Below are 16,925 nucleotides of genomic sequence, written 5' to 3' on the forward strand. Positions count from 1 at the left end.
AGCAGGGGTGAGCAATCATTTTCATGGGGGGCACTTAATTAATTTTGGTGTGTGGTCATGGGCAGGCTCCACCCCCAGAAGGGGTAGGGCCTGGGGTGGAAGAGGCAGGGCAGGGTACTAACGGCCACTATGGAAGTCCGGGTCAATAATGAGGAAATGCTCCATGACCCTGATCCACAGAAAACAGGGAGTTGGCAGGGGATTCAGAAGTCCCTTCAGAAGGAGGGACAGCTCAGTGGTTTGAGCATTGGCCTACTAAACCCAGGGTTGTGAGTTCAATCCTTGCGGAGGCTATTCAGGGATTTGGGGAAAAAATGTGTCAGGGTTGGTACTTGGCCCTGCGGGAAGGCAGGGGACAGGACTCGATGACCTTTCAAGGTCCCTTCCAGTTCTAGGAGATAGGCATCTCCATGTGGAATCGTAAGGTGAAGGAAGACAAAAGTCTGCAGCACACAAGGGTTAATGAAAGGAATGAATACGCTGCGGGAGGAGAGCTGTATTAAAGGGGCAGTGCTGAGATTGACAGGGATATGAAGAGGAGGCTTTTAAAATACATGTGGTGACAGCTAATCAAACCTTATTCCAAACATGAAATGATTGTGCGAGCATAAGACAGGAGTGGGACAAGTTGCTGATGTGGTAGCAGACCTCAGGTACCACGATTGGTCTTCACCCACGTCTCTCTCCTCCCCACCCCCCGGCAGTATTCTGTCCCATCCTCAGCCCCCTCCCCTGCAATGGCGCCTTATCCATCAGCTCCGATTATTCTGAAAACCGAGCTGCATGGTAAGCACAGCCGTGCGACTCTGGAAGAAAGAGCTTTATCAGCAGGGGAGTTGCCATCACTACGGAAAGAGTTGGGTCCCTTCCCGAGGGATGACTAGAGTGAGATTTCACAGTGGTTTTACAGAGCTGAGGGGACAGTGATTTGAATGATACAAATTGGAAATGTGTTGAAGGCGACCTGTGAATCGCTGGATGTATAAACATCTCCAGCTGCAAAGAAGATCAAGTGAAATGTGATTGGAATTAGGATCCTGGACCGAATAATGAAATAGAAAGTACCTAGGTCTAGATTAGATATTGCGAAAAAATATTTCCCTAGGAAGGTGTTGAAGCACTGGGATGAGTTCCCTAGGTGATGGTGGAATCTCCACCCCTAGAGATTTTTAAGTCCCAGCTTGACAAAGCCCTGGCTGAGACGATTTAGTTGGGATTGGTCCTGCTTTTAGACCTCCTGAGGTCTCTTCCAGCCCTCTGATTCAATGCCAATAGCATATTACATTGTGGTTACTAAGATGACTGAATGACTATTGAAAGCACAGCCTACAGTTTTCCCACATCACCTGTGATTATGAGGAAATTGTTACCAGTCAACTTGTGGAACTCCTTGCCAGGGGATGTTGTGAAGACCAGGTTCTCTACCCTATGTTTGTCAGAGGCTGGTAATGGATAACAGGAGAGGGATCATGTGATGATTACCTGTTCTATTCACTCCTTCTGGGGCATCTGGCATTGGCCATTGTTGAAAGGATGCTGGACTAGATGGATTTTAGGTCTGCCCAATATGGTCGTTATTATGATCTTATGGTGGATTATGAGGCAAGAAAAACAAGTCACTATTAATATCTGGGGTTTAATATAAATGGAAGATTTACAAGTACAAGCTACTCCAGTGGTAATTTCTAAGAAGAGATTCCATCCCCAGGTGTACTTTGAGCCTACAAGGAAATGTGCAGTTATTCTTGGGGACTAGAAGGGTCAGGGGTTTGAGAGGTGTGACACCACATTTAGTAGCACTTACCTAGACACGCCTCGACAAGTAACACTGAACAACGTAAAAACACAGCTAGAAATAATCAAACTAATGGTCACTGGGCTCTGAACACCCTTCCCATGGACATATTTGGGCTGGACAAAGAAGACAGCCAGCCAGTGGTGTTAATGTAATAATGGCAGTTGTATATGAATGTACCAGACTAAAGTGGAAATGTGCAGAAGGCACCTTGCTCCACAGAGCCCAGGGATTTTGCAGGACTTGAATGTGCACTGAGTTGGGGTGTTTTTCTGGACACTTCATGAATAGGGAAAAGTACCTAATACAGGATCAAACCAAGTCATGGGAGGATGGGTGCATGCAAAACAAGAGAAAGGAAGGCTGTGATAAGGAGAAGGCATTTAAGTGATGGAGCAAGGAAAGAGACCAGCCAGTCAAAAAGCTTGGTCAAGCCACCTGCTCAGGCAAACAACTGGGCCAGTGGTCCAATCAGATGAACATCTCAGTGAGTACCGATGAATCGTAGAATCATAGAATACTAGGACTGGAAGGGTCCTCAAGAGGTCATTGAGTCTAGTCCCATGCCCTCAAAAAAGGGATCTAAGGGTCATAGTGGACCACAAGTTAAACATGAATCAACAGTGTGACACTGTTGCAAAAAAAGCAAATGTGGAACGAGGTGTATCGGTAATTCGAACTACCTACTCCGTGCACGGAGTCCGCATTAAGGGGGATTTAAAAATGGTGGTGCCCTGCAAGATGTAAATGAAGCTCGGGATATTTAAATCCCGGGCTTCATTTGCAGCTTCGAATGCCTACATTAGCCACCCTAGTTCGAACTAGGGTGGCAGTGTCCACATACCCTTGGAGTATTGTGTCCAGTTCTAGGCACCACAATTCAAGAAAGATGTGGAGAAACTGGAGAGGGCCCAGAGAAGAGCAACAAAAACAATTAAAGGTCTAGAAAACATGAGCTGTGAGGGAAGGCTGAAAGAATTGGGATTGTTTAGTTTAGGAAAGAGAAGATTGAGGGGGGACATGATAGCGGTATTCAAGTATCTAAAAGGGTGTCATAAGGAGGAGGGAGAAAAATTGTTCTCCTTGGCCTCTGAGGATAGGACAAGAAGCAATGGGCTTAAATTGCAGCAAGGGAGGTTTAGGTTGGACATTAGGAAAAACTTCCTACCTGTCAGGGTGGCTAAACACTGGAATAAATTGCCCAGGGAGGTTGTCGAATCTCCATCACTGGAGATATTTAACAGCAGGTTGTATAGACATCTACCAGGGATGGTCTAGACAGTGCCTAGTCCTACTGTGAGGGCAGGGGACTGGACTTGATGACCTCTCAATGTTCCTTCCTGTTGTATGATTCTACGAAGAGAAATTTACACATAGGCAAGGTAAGGAAAATACCATCTGAGATTTAGTTTGACTTAAGGATATTTTACTTAGTATATTCTGACATGGGGTGTTAACAATGAGTGCTGTATAGATTATAAAGCCGTAACTTTCTCAATCTCAAATGTCTCACTAATTACTCTGTCCCCCTATTGTTTTAAATACCCCTTTATTTTCCACATCTATGAAAATGCAAATTGGATAGAATAGGAGGAAAATGCTTCAAAATAAACGGATATCTACTAAAATTATATACACAAAATAAAAGTCAAATTTTGCCAAGTCTAAATTATAAACCAAGCGGTATGTACTCAAACAAGAAGAGACTAACACTTCTAGGATTTCACCCTGACCTTGCATGAAGGTTTTAGGAGACGGTGCTAAAAATGCCTTGTGATAAACTAGCATGCTACACTGTTTCCAGTCCTGGTGCTGCTCCGGTAGGGTTAGGAAATAAATTTTAAGTCCAACAATAAGATTAAACACCATGAAAATTTTATCATAGTTTCAGGGTTAAGTGCATGTTTTTCTCTCTCAAACTCAAACATCTTCATAAAAACATAACATCAGCCATACTTTGTTAGACCAAAGGTCCACCTAGGTCCTTCCTTGAGAACGTTCTTTTGCTTCCTGCTGTCACCTCTCTCAGGCCATGTCTACTCTAGAAAACACTTTCAAAATCCCCCAATTCTACTTAAGAACTCCTGATTTAACAAATTTGAATTCGCATGTCCTCACTATGGGGAAGCATCGAAATTACTCCGAGGTAGGCTCCATTAATGTGGACACACTACCTTAGACTTAGAGCCGAAGGAAGCACTCTGAGGAGCTGTAGAAGTCCTCCTAAGGGCCAATAAGTTAGCAGCACAGAAATATCCACACTACCGTTATTTCGAAATTAGCGTTACTCCTCATGAAAAGCAGGAGTACAGAGTTCGAATTGCACAGCCTGTCATTTTTTAAATAACAGGGTTGGTAGTGTGGACACACCACTTATACATTCAAACTTGGTGTGTGGGTGGTAATTTTGGAATAAGGTCTTAGTGTAGACCAGGCTCAGGTGTGGCTTTGAGTCTGTCCCTTCAAACGGGAAGTGGATTAGACCTAGAATCCTTCTGAAATACACTGTGATTTCCCCAGTAGGTCTGACCAGAGTTCATCACTGCCCTTAAACACGTGTTGCATAGTAGGTAAAGTAAATTTTGAATTATTCAATACTTAAAAACACTGGAGTGGGGGGGAAGGATTTGTGTTACTACCAATAGGATTTATGCTTTGTGTCTCCCAATCAATATCCAGTGCATCCACACACAGCTGATTTTATTCATACCAAAAATATAACTATAAGCATAGGCAGAGGCGAAGCACAAATTCTCTTCATAACAGGATTATTTAAATACAAATGGGTTTGGAAAACTGGCTTTCAGCGGCTAATCTGTCACTGGAGTCTGAGACCAGACAGAATTTTCCAACATCGTAAACACAGACTGAGTGAAAACATAAGCGGTATTAAGATCTGTCTGTGCAGATCTCTCGCTAATGTTAAACTGGATGGGAGATGTTTGCATGCCCTTAGAGGAGAATAATAAACCTTGTAATCTCTGTGAAGGCGAGACAGGGATTTTGCTATTCATGTGGTTATACCTACTGGTAAATACGAACCTGTCTTCTAAGAAGTCTGCTAAAGATTTTTGGGCCCAATTCTGAGATTCGCTACAGAACTTTTACATACCGTAAAGGGACTTTGAAGTACTTGGAAAAGACTCCTGAAGGAAGGAGACTCAGTCTTGTTCAGAATGGGTGTGTGTTTTCTATATTACACAGGGAAGCCGATATCCTCCACTCTGTGATCCCACAAGGCACAGGACCTCAGGTGGAAGGGGCAGGACCAAAGGCAGCCAGTCCTCAGAGCTGCACGGAGCATGCGGCACAGCACTCCTGCAGAGATTTAAAAGGGCCACAAGTAACTCCGGGCCCTGGGGCAACTGTCTCCCTTTGCTCCCCCCCATTCATCAGCAGGTCTGACATTACGTTCCCTCCCAGCCCCCGGGGCACACCATGTTTTTAGAGGTGCGGCCTGAAGGTACTGCACTGCAGTTATTCTAGAGCGCTCCAGACAGTTGGCACTTTTCCAAAGAGACATTATGAAGGGCACAGCCAGAAATGGGATAGGCAAGACTGGAAGTATGGCAAGCGACAAGGCCGGACGGAGGCATGGGCGAGCTGGGCAGCTGCCCAGGGAGCCAACTGATGAGGGGTGCTTGATGGCAGCTGTAAGGGGCGCACGGCGTCCATCAGGAGCCGTGCGCCCGGCTCCCGCAGTGCCAGCTAGCAGCACCCTTCCCCCCACGGCTGCGGGGCCCTGTATGGTCTGGCGCGCACGCCAGCGGTGCTCACCAGGCCAGGCTGGGCACGACATGCGCCGTGTACCCTGGGGGTCGGCCCCGGGCTGCGCACCAGCGGCCGTGACTGGCCCGCGCATGCGCCGAGCGCCCCAGGGGTGGGCCCACGCTCCACAGGTGGGCCCGTGCATGCGCCCTGCACCCAGGGGCAGCGCCACGCGGCTGGGCCCAGGTCGCCAAAGAGGCTCAGGCCGGCCCTGACAAGCGACCACACAGACTTCACCAGAACACCCTATTTTTTCCAATACCCCAACAAGAATCCTGCAAAACATGAAAACTAAGTGAAAAGATGAAGGGGAAACATAAACAACATTCATAGGCAGGGACAAAACTAAAACGGCAAAGGCACAAAATGAGATTAAACTCTCTAGAGACATAAAGAGTCATTAGAAAACTTTCTATGTATTCATTAGATGCAAAAGGAAGACCAAGGACAAGATAAGTCCATTGCTCACTGGGGCTATGTCTAGACTGCAGGCTTCTTTCGAAAGAGGCTCTTTCGAAAGCATCTTTCGAAAGAGCCTCTTTCGAAAGATCGCGTCTAGACTGCAGGCGGATCTTTTGAAAGAGCAAGCTGCTTTTTCGAAAGAGAGCACCCAGCGAGTCTGGATGCTCTCTTTCGAGGAAGCCCTATTTACATTGAAGAACGCCTTCTTTCGAAAGAGGAACTTTCGAAAGAAGGCGTTCTTCCTCGTGAAACGAGGTTTACCGCCATCGAAAGAAAAGCCGCGTTCTTTCGAAATAATTTCGAAAGAACGCGGCTTGAGTCTGGACGCAGGGGAAGTTGTTTTGGGAAAAGGCTACTTTTCCCGAAAAAACCCCTGAGTCTGGACACAGCCTGGGGAAGATGACAATAACAGGGGAAGAAAATGTAGAAATGGCAAAAATGCTAAATACCTTTTTGTTCTGGCTCTCACCAAATAGTTTATTAGCAAATGCATGTCAAATTTAATGAATGCCAGTGAAAATGAAGAAGGATCAGAAGCTAAAATAGGGAAAGAACAAGTTAAAAATTGCTTAGGCAAGTTAGATGTTATCAAATCTCCAGGGGCTGATGACATATATCTAGAAATGCTCAAGGAGCTGACTGAGGAGATATCTGATCCATTAGCGATTATCTTTGAAAAGTCATGGAAGAGGAGTGAGATTCCAGAGGACTGGAAAAGGGCAAATGTAAGGCCAATCTATAAAAAAGGGAATAAAGTCAACCCAGAGAATTACAGAGCAGTCCACTTAACTTCAGTATGTGCAAATATAAAGGCACAAACAATTAATTTTCAGACACGTACAAGATAAGGAGACAAGTAACAGTCAGCCTGGATTTGTCAAGAACAAATTGTGTCAAACCCATGTAACAGCTTTCCTTGACAGGGTAACAAGCCTTATGTATGGAGGCAAGCAGTAATTGTGGTGCATCTTGCCATTAGTAGTAGTTGTGATATGTTTTTGCGTAACTCACTCATAAAAAACCTTGTAGAAATGCAACTGAGAAGGAGCCAATATAAGGTGGGTTATAACTCATTGAAAACAATTCCCGGGGAGCATTTATCTGTGCCGTCTCAGTCAATCAAGTTGGAAGAGCATGTCAGATGGGATCCAGGAGGGGTCAGTTCTATTCTACACCGTCACAATTTTTCAGGTAATGACATAGAGCAGAGGTTCTCGAACTTTTTGGCCCACAGCCCACCTCGCTCGACACAGACCTTTCCGTGGACCACCAGCCAACCACCCATGATGTCAAAATGGGTGCAGGAGAGGGTGGGGGTGCAAGGTCTGGCTGGGAAGCAGGGAGCAGAAGCAGGTGGGGCTGCTGGGAGGTTGGGTTCATGAGCAGGCTGAGGATGGGGGGGGTGATTGGATGCAGGAGCAGGCTGGGGTTGTGGGGCTTCTAGGAGGGAGGGTGCAGGAGCAGGGTGGGGATGTGGGGTGATAATGCTCCAACTTCATGGGGCGGGAGGGGGACTACTGTGGGGGTGTTGAGCCACAAGCCTGTGGCCCACCTGCAAGATGGCCATGGACCACTAGTGGTCCACAGACCACACTTTGAGAACCACGGGCATAGAGAATACTCTTACAATGTTTGTGGACAATCCCAAGTTGGAGGCGTGGGGGATTAATTGAAAATCATCTGGACAAATTGAAGAAATGGCCGGAAATAAATAGGATGAAATTCTGTAAGGGCAAATGCAGAGTACGCCACTCAGGAAGGAACAATCAGTTTACACACATACCAACTGGGAAGTGACTGCTTAGTAAGAGTGCAATGGAAAAGGATCTGGCTATCAGAGTGGATCACAAGCTAAATGTATATCACCAACATAACTGTTGCAAAAAGAAAAAATCCCAAATATTATTCCGGGATGTATTAGCAGGAGTGCTGTAAGCATTACACAAGAAGTAATTCTTCTATTCGACTCCATGCTGATTAGGCCTCAGCTGGAGTCTTGTGTCCAGTTCTGGGCACCTAGGGTTGCCAGACGGTTGAAAGAAAAAAACTGAACACCTCCCCCCTTCCCCCCCCCCCCCGAAAAAAAAACACCAGGAAAAAATTCTGTTGAAGGGAAAAAAGGGGGGTAGGGAGACCGAAGCTGTTGAGCAAAATAGGGACTCCAAGGACTTAAGCCAAAAAAAATAAAAATAAAAATAAAATAAAACAGCATTAAAACAGCATGTGAGTGCAGGGATAGGAACAGAAGAGCGGTTGAGCACTAAGACCCTAGGTCTTTTGGCCGGCAGCCATTTTGTGCCAGCAGCCTTGGGGTAAGCATGGGGGCTGGCATCGGGGGCTGGGGGTATTGGGGTCAGGGAGGGCTCAGGTGTGGGGGGGAGGCCAGGCACTGAGTGTTTGTAGGGTTGCCAGGTGCCCGGCATTTTCATCTCCTGGCCGGGGAAAAAGATGTCCTGGCCAATATCTTAGGTGTCTGGTATTCTCTGAATTTTTTTTACCGGACAGGAGCCGAAAATATGGGACTGTCCAGGTGAATACCAGACACCTGGCAACCCTATGGGCACCACATTTCAAGAAAGAACTGGAGAAAGCCCGAAGAAGAGCAGCAAAAATGATTAAAAGTCTAGAAAGGGAAGACTGAAAACAAAAGCCAGATTTGCTTAGTCTGGAGAAGAGACCACTGAGAGGGCATGTGGTAGCTATTTTCAAGTACATCAAAGGTTTTAAAATTGTCCTTGTTAATCTCTGAAGGATAGGACAAAAAGCAATGGGTTTAAATCACATCAAGGGAGGTTTAGTTTGGACATTTGGAAAAACTTGGTGTCAGTGGGATTAGGCACTGCAATAAATTTGCCTGGGGAGGCTGTGGCAAATTTAATTAATAAAAAAAAATAATTGCAGATTTTTAAGATCGGGTTGGACCAGTTCCCGTCAGGGATGGTTTACATGGTGATGCCTACACGAGCACACTGACAGTAAAATATGTCACTCGGGTGTAAACACACACCCCTTACTGACATAACTTTGTGTGACAGAAGTACTGGCGTAGACAGTGCTACGTTGGTGGGAGACACTCTCTTACTGACATAGCTACTGACACTCCTGGAAGGGGGTTTCATTACATCAGCATCGAGTGGCTACATAGAATATCCTACTGCGGCACAGCTGCTTCTAAGGTCTCTAGTGGAGAATTAGCCTTAGTCCTGCCTTGGGGTGTGTCTAGACTACCTAGTTTTGTCGACAAAAGTGGACTTTTGTCGACAAAACAATACCAGCGTCTACACTACCGCCGAGTTCTGTCGACATAATGTCGACAGAAGTCAGCAGTTTTGTCGACGCTGGTATACCTCATTTTACGAGGCATAACACTTTCTGTCGACAGAACTCTGTCGACAGAAGGTGTTATTGCCTGTAACACTGCGTCCAGACTATGGAGTTCTGTCGACAAAGCGGCTTGCTTTGTCGACAGAACTCCATGTGTCTGGACGCAAATTGTCGACGGAAGTTTTGTCGACAGTATCTGTCGACAAAACTTCCGTCGACAAAACGCGGTAGTCTAGACGTACCCTTGGAGAGTTTACATTAGTTCCTTTGGGTTTCATTTTTTGCAGAATTCATAAGTTTACAGTACAGGTTAAAACTCTCCAATCCAGCCTGATCGGAACCAGAATATTTGCCAGACCATGGGAGGTCAATATTGTCTAGCAGCATTACCAGCACTTCCACTGCTTACTGGGTGACAGAGGACATTTGGGGGTAAATTAGAGCTAAACTGCAGCCCAGAACATGGAGAGCCAGGACTGGTGGCTGTAAACAAACTTTATTTGGCCACCCCCATGATAGGTGGACATCCACCTAACTAAAATCATGTTGGACCTTTAGGGTGTGTCTAGGCTACAGGGTTTTGTCGACAAAAGTGAACTTTTGTCGACAAAACTATACCTGCGTCCACACTACCGCTGAGTTCTGTCGACGTTAACATAACGTCGACAGAACTCAGCAGTTTTGTCGACGCTGGTAAACCTAATTTCACGAGGCATAACGCCTTCTGTCGACAGAGTTCTGAATGTAGTGTAAAACTTCTGTCGACAAAACCTTATAGTCTAGACGTACCTTAAGAGTGCTGGACTAGAGAGATACAACCTGTATAAACTGAAACACTCAAGGAAAAATTCAATCGCAATCACCAGGTTTCAACTGATTGGGGTTCAAAAAAAATCATACAAAAATATTGCTTGATTTCACTCTTTCCACTTGAAGCTGTAAAAGTTCTTGAACCTTAGTGAGACTTTCCACGAAGCAGGGCTGAACTGAAACAGAAAAGCAAACATTTCATACCATTTGGGGCTTTGTGGTGTGAATTTTGTATAGCTCTTGGTCAAATAAAATGTGGTGGAGCTGTAGAGTACCCCGAATTTTTCCTTATGCCCTGGGTAGGGGGGAACCAAACTTCACTGCTGGGAATCACATTATAAATATTTTAATTTAGAAAGCTATTGTGCGGCAAGAAAATACACCAATCATTTTCTTCTTTGTACCCAAATTCTATTTCATATTTGCATTGCTGCAAAAATAATCTATTTATTCTCAAATTGTGTACACCTCCAAATTTTGTAACATCGCCTTTCAAATAGGAAGTCCGCAAACCTACAGAGGCTTTGGAAGTGGTGTCACAAGGTTTTTCCTAGAAGCACCTTCACGCCTGATTATTTAGTAACGTGGGCGAGTTCAGCTCCTTCATAAATCCTGATCTACTGCTGAATGCCTGCTGGGCATATTCTTATTTTGGTACGCAAGACTCAGTGCCAGATCAGAAACTCTCTAAATTGGATCCTTAGGGCATGAAGATTTGCTACTGTAAATTTTACCAGTTGTCTTTTAAGTTTCTCTTTTAGAAGTAAACTTTTCTAACAGGAAAAACTGGTTCTAAGCTTTTGGAAAGAAGGCAAGTTCACTCCTAAGAAGTCATATTTTGAAAAAATAAATAAATTAAAGTTAATTTTCCCATCTCTCAAACAGACCCTTGTGTAATACCGAAGAACAGTTGTAGGTCAAAAAACATTGGATAATTTTTTAATTCTTGAACAAACTTAAGAAAGACCAAAAACTAAATTCGATTCTTCCAGTGTTGGAAGTCCAAATCTAGATCAAAAGTTGATGTTCGCAAATGGCCCTTGCACTTAAATTCACTCTATTTTAACAGGAGTTGTTTAACTGATCTAAATGGAATCTTCTCGATTTATGCCATTGAGAGAGAAGAATTAGGGCTACATTTGCAGTTTAAGCCCATCTTTTGTTCATAAGTTTTCTAACTGAAAGCACGGAGAATGCAACTCACTTTCTCCAAGTTGCACAGTGAAACAGGAGAGAATGGGAGACCATCAGGTTAACCTTTTTTCTTTCTTGCAATATTGTGCATGTTTCTATGTTTCTAGGGATTTATCCAGACATGGAAGTAAAATCTAGACAAAACAAGAGTATTTCTGTAGCCTTGCTCAGCCATAAACCACCAAGTTCTGAAACATCTCATGGAATAAACTGCTCTTGTGAATTGTACCAGATGGTTCCTTAAGCAAAATATTCCAAATCAGCTGAGCTGTGCATCTGAACTTCTGAAGTTCACTCAACATATCTTAATCTCATCTTTTTTTTTTCCAGGAACATATTTTACTGAGCATCAAGCACACATTTTGTAGTTCAATATATGACTTTGATCCCATGGTCCATAGTATAGCAAACAGAGGAAAAAACATACACAATCCTTTTGATAATTATTCATACATGACACAAAGGATTTTTGCAAAGTCCTTTCCACTTTCTAGCAATGTTTTACTTCATAATGGAATAGCCAATGAGATTTTTCCTGATTCAACTAACAGCATCTAAACTTCAGAGTTAGTCTGTAGCTGGAAAAACTTTAAAAACAACAAAGAGTCTAGCAGCCCCTTAAAGATTAGCACAACACGTAGATGGTATCATGAACTTTTGTGGGTTTCACCCCTTTCTTCAGATGAATGGAGCATCTACACTGGTTTCATTACAGTATCCTCCAACTTTTAAAGGCACAGCAGATATATTCAAGCAGTTAGCTTCAGAAACAGCAACTCTGAAGGCTGGAATCTAACTTTATAGAACTCTGTACACTCAAGGCTGTGTCTAAAATACAGGAATAACCTTTATAGTTACTGCACCTCAGACATATCCAGTTCTTCCTATACCAGGAACTCATTACTTCCCCTTCCCAGGGCTGAGGCAAGATTCCTAAGCCTTAAGGAAAGCTGACACCTGGTGCCCAGAAGAAGTCAGCCCTAGGGAGGAAGGGATAGGCTTCAGGAGGAAGGGGCGGGTCCTCAGGGCTAGTCTCCCCATCCAGCCCTTCAGTGTCACTGGATGCTCTGGCAGCAATTTAAAGGGCCCAGGGCTCCAGTTGCTGCCATGGCTGAAGTAGCCGTGGAGGCAGGCAGGAGCTCCAGGCCTGTTAAAATTGCCGGGCCCTAGGACAACAGACTCCTTTGCCCTCCATTGTCAGTGACCCCATCCTTTCCCCCACTCCATCCCATGCTCAGCTACTATGGCCAGCAAGTGCAAGAGAGGCAGATGTCCAAGACTCTATTCATTGCCTGACCACCTCCTCCATGCAGGGTGTATGCAGTCCGGTTGCATACACATATCCCAACATAACCCAATTCCCAATCCCACTGTGCACAGAAGCATAAGGAAGACTCTCACATCCTCAAACGTTCATGTAGCCTGAAGCACAATCTAGCCTTCAGTGCTTAATGCAACGTGCCACAGAGACTCCATATCTAACAAACATCCTGTATTGGGAGTCCCCACTCTCACCGCTAAACCGTTCTGCTTGCTAATCTAGTCCAAAGTGGAACTTGCTAAACCAAAGAACATACAGTTTGCCCAACCCCCGAACTAAACATCAGGAGGCCAAGTCTGCCTGGAATGTGCCAATTTCACGGTAACAACTGATGTGGAAAGAAACTCAGACATACCCAGATGCTGTCTTCTTGTCTGTACTGCTTCCAGTTGTGTCCTGTATCGCTGAACATTAGCATGTAGCTTGTTACATAGTCAGAGCTTCCATACCTCCCTTGGGTGGCAACTGCTGTTATCTCAACTCTGTCTCCCAGATCAATCTGAAGCCACTGTCGTGGATTAGATTCCAACGGAGACCAGCCACCAGCTCCTAGAAGAGATCAGAGAAATGTGGCACAGCAGTTCAACATTGGCACCAAAATAGTCCTTTATAAAAAATACTCATTTATCTTATTTTAGTTTATTTCAGGCATTCCCCAACTTTATTGAAATGTAAGTTAGGTGTACAATTCTTTTGAAATATACGATGTTTGGCAAATTTAATTGCTCACAGGTTTAAGGGCTTTGGTTGCTTATTTAAACTGAATGAAAGTTCCACATTAATTAAGGAAATTCCTGGGAAAACTGCTTTCTGTCAACCGGCGACAGTAACCAATCATCATCATTTAATAAAAAAAAAAAAAAAAAAAAAGGATGGCATCTTAGTCATAAAAATGCATTTCTTACTTCAACATATATTTGTACAAATTCTGGGGCACAGTTTTATAGTTCCTGTTTTGTTTTAATAGTCTCTTCTCTTTTCTAGCAAGATTTGAAAAATGTACATGAGAGGTAGCTATTGTGATTTCTATCGGATGTAGAATTCTTGATTGCATTCGTTAATTGCATGTTGTAAATGTACTACAAATAGTACATTGTAAAAGTAAAGATAACTTGATATAAAGTCTACCAGTAAGAGTGCCTTCTCAAAGAACAAGACACTGCCCCAGTGCATAATATACTACAGTACTAGGGTTTTTTATATTTTTTAAAAAAACTACCATAACTTTTGTAAAGTATTGATGTTTTACAAAGAGATGTGGTTGTGTAAAAATGCAAGGATGGTCTTTATCTGGGATATTTCAAAAAGGATTGATGGGAATGGATGTGTTTGCAAAGCTATAAACAGAATTGTAAAAATTGGACTTTTTACCCATCATCATGGGGCAAGGAAAAATGTTCGGTTCTAATGCTCCTCCTTCCCCTAATACACTTACTGGAATGGATTTCTTTATCAACGCAGAATTACCTACATTCTTTAAACTTTAATGCATGCGTTTATGGTAGATAATATTTTACAGACAATATTGGTTTTTTCTAACTCGTACTTACTCCTAAAGGTAAAAGCCTTTGCTGTCCCTTGGATCCTCAAGTTGGTACAAGCAGGGTCGCATTATGACTTTCGTGGGCCCTAGGCACTTTTGCCTTCGTGAGGCCCTCCTACCATAATAATATCAATATTAAAAATTACTTTTATATAACTTTAAATACTTCAACTTTTTTTCTGTTTTAGGCAAAATTTAATAGGATTTTCATGGGCCCTAAAAGTTTCATTTTTTTCTGATGTGAGAACAAAATTAAAACATTTTCTTCGACCCTAAAAGTTCATTTTTTTTCTTCTGATTTTAAAAGAAATTAAAACATTTTCGTGGGCCTCTAAAAGTATCATGGGCCCTAGGCACAGTGTGTACTGTGACTAACGGATAAGTCGGCCCTGGGTACAAGCTTCCATTAACACGCTCATTCGCAAATATTTGGTATCTAAACGCAAGCACTTTATACCACATCCTGATACCACTTGTATATGAACGATAGTATGTTTTAGGTAAAAAAAAAAACAAGGACTTTTGATGCAGTCACTGACGACTAATGAAGAAGTACATTGAGTATCACAATATTGATATTATTTTGGGAATTAATTTGATTCTGCCAACGTGTAAGCAAGAATCTTGAAAGACAAGAAGAACCTCTGCAAGGATAGAAAAAAGAAAAGATGACATCTTCTTTGAGGACTATTTAAATAAAGACTCTTAAATCATCATTTACATTTTACAAAGGATGATTTTAAGAGCGGAAAGACTTTCATATGGGCATGAAAAATGTTTGGACACAACTGAAACCGAATTTCAGCTCCTATTAAATGCTCATGGAACTAAAGGGGCACCTTAGGAAAATGGACAGAACAACAAGAGTGAGAGCTAATTTTGAAGACGCTCCAAAGATTTTCTGCCATGCAGACAAGAGCACTACAGACATATGAAGGACGATTACAATCCTGCTCCATACGTGTTAGCACATTGCTCAATCAGAAGCTCAAAGTGTTACCAGGACCATCCCGTGAAGATAGGAGGCCCATAAAAAGGCTGATATCAGAATTCGGCCTTCCTTCTTTCCCTTCCAGTGAGTATATGGAAAAAAGTGACTAGATTCCTTATGTTTATCCGCTTTCCTGATTGCTCTTATTACACACACTTACACCCGTAGCACTCAGCCCAGCTCTGCCTGCCGGTCTCTTTCTCACAAGCAGCAACCAGAAAGCTACAAATGAAGAGGCTACTGCATGAGGAAGCAGTGACCTTCCAACCCAGCACATCTTCTGGGATGAAAAACTCCACAAGGCGTTGGCATCGCTGACCAGATGGGCATGTGTAAGGCAGCATCCGAAAGAGCCATCCCTCAGCTCTGGCCGGTCATTCTATTCTGACCCATGCAATCCAGAACCCTGCTTCCAAAATGGCCTCCACAGCTACACCCTCACTCACATCATGACAACAGTAGCTGTTCCTCACAGCACCCTCGGAGCCACCCCAGGAAGCATAAGTGCCTCAGGCAAGGAATTCCTCACAGCTTCCTCCTCCTTCCAGGCAGGTGGTAATCTACGGTGGGCATGTAGCAATAGCAAAATGAGGACACCCCTGGATTAGGGGCAGACCCAAAGCATGTCCCCACCTCGCCCCATTCACCCACTCCAGTGAAAGAATAGGCAGGCTCAAACCATCTACATCCTCCTCCGTAGCTGTACTCAAGGGCTAGGCAGCCCGAAGCTACACCAGGTGGTGCAGTGGCTGCTAAGGTAAATATATTCACTCTTCCTGATTGCATCTACATATGGGAGCAGCTTGAAAATAGACTTTCAAGCCCTGCCAAAAAAGCGTGGCATGTATATTTCCATTCCCCATATGATTCCCTGGGGATTTTCCCCCAACCCCGCCGCCGGTTTAAATATATAGTTAATATGCACATTTGGAGGGTGACACTTCCTATTCTGCCATCTGGGCTGCCACTCTCTTGTGATATGTACACTCCAGGGAACATATGCCAGCAGTTAGGCACAAGAAAATTGAAGTTGACTTTACGGCATGCGCTGGAAGGTGGGGGATGAAATATGAAGGGAGGGGGTTAAAACGCCACAGCCAACTGTGCTTCAGGCATGGTTAGATGAATCTCTTTTATTAACAGCGCTGGGTAATTATAAAACAGACAGAATGTGGCATTTATTACGCCTGGTCTATTTAGACATTCTTTAATGGCATGCTCTCAAGTGGTAAAATATGCATGAGATCATCACATCTCCCATATTAAAATTAGAAGGATGAGATGATTAATGAATTTTCCGGGGGCTTAGCCATTTGCAGCATCACAATCAAGAGGGATAGTCTTCCTGCCCAGCTGTCATTGGCTTGGATGCAAGTTCTGGGCACATGTCGGAAGAAAGAGGAAATCCCCACCTGTCCAAGTTTTCTGCATAGCTCTGGCATTATTCTCTTCTGTTCAATAAGCTGGAGGTTTGGCAGACAGGTATGGGCGAAAGGGTCTCTGGCAGCATGAGAAGCCTGATACATAAGCTCATGTTCTCCATGGCAACAAATTATAATGCTAGAGACATACAAGCTGCAAGATCATTCCAAGGCTGGCGGCCCAAAAATAAACTGAAAAGAACACACCCAGCAACATGAACAAATTGTTGTGAAAATGGCACTTTGCACCCCTCGTCTTCTGCAATCCATTTATGATGATGATGATCGTTAGTGCT

At 43.8% G+C, this 16,925-nt stretch overlaps 1 protein-coding gene across 1 annotated transcript in view; it reads right to left on the reverse strand.

The window, feature by feature from the left end:
• Positions 1–16,925, reverse strand: part of CNTNAP5 (contactin associated protein family member 5) — a 464,970-nt gene that overhangs the window by 306,841 nt on the left and 141,204 nt on the right. The window contains exon 3 of the mRNA XM_075933060.2: positions 13,030–13,223. Coding sequence (XP_075789175.2) covers positions 13,030–13,223 — 194 coding nt within the window. The remainder of the gene's footprint in view (positions 1–13,029; positions 13,224–16,925) is intronic.

Source organism: Pelodiscus sinensis, chromosome 7 (assembly GCF_052426305.1).
Source record: "Pelodiscus sinensis isolate ZL-2025 chromosome 7, ASM5242630v1, whole genome shotgun sequence".
NCBI classification, from domain to species: Eukaryota; Metazoa; Chordata; order Testudines; family Trionychidae; genus Pelodiscus; species Pelodiscus sinensis.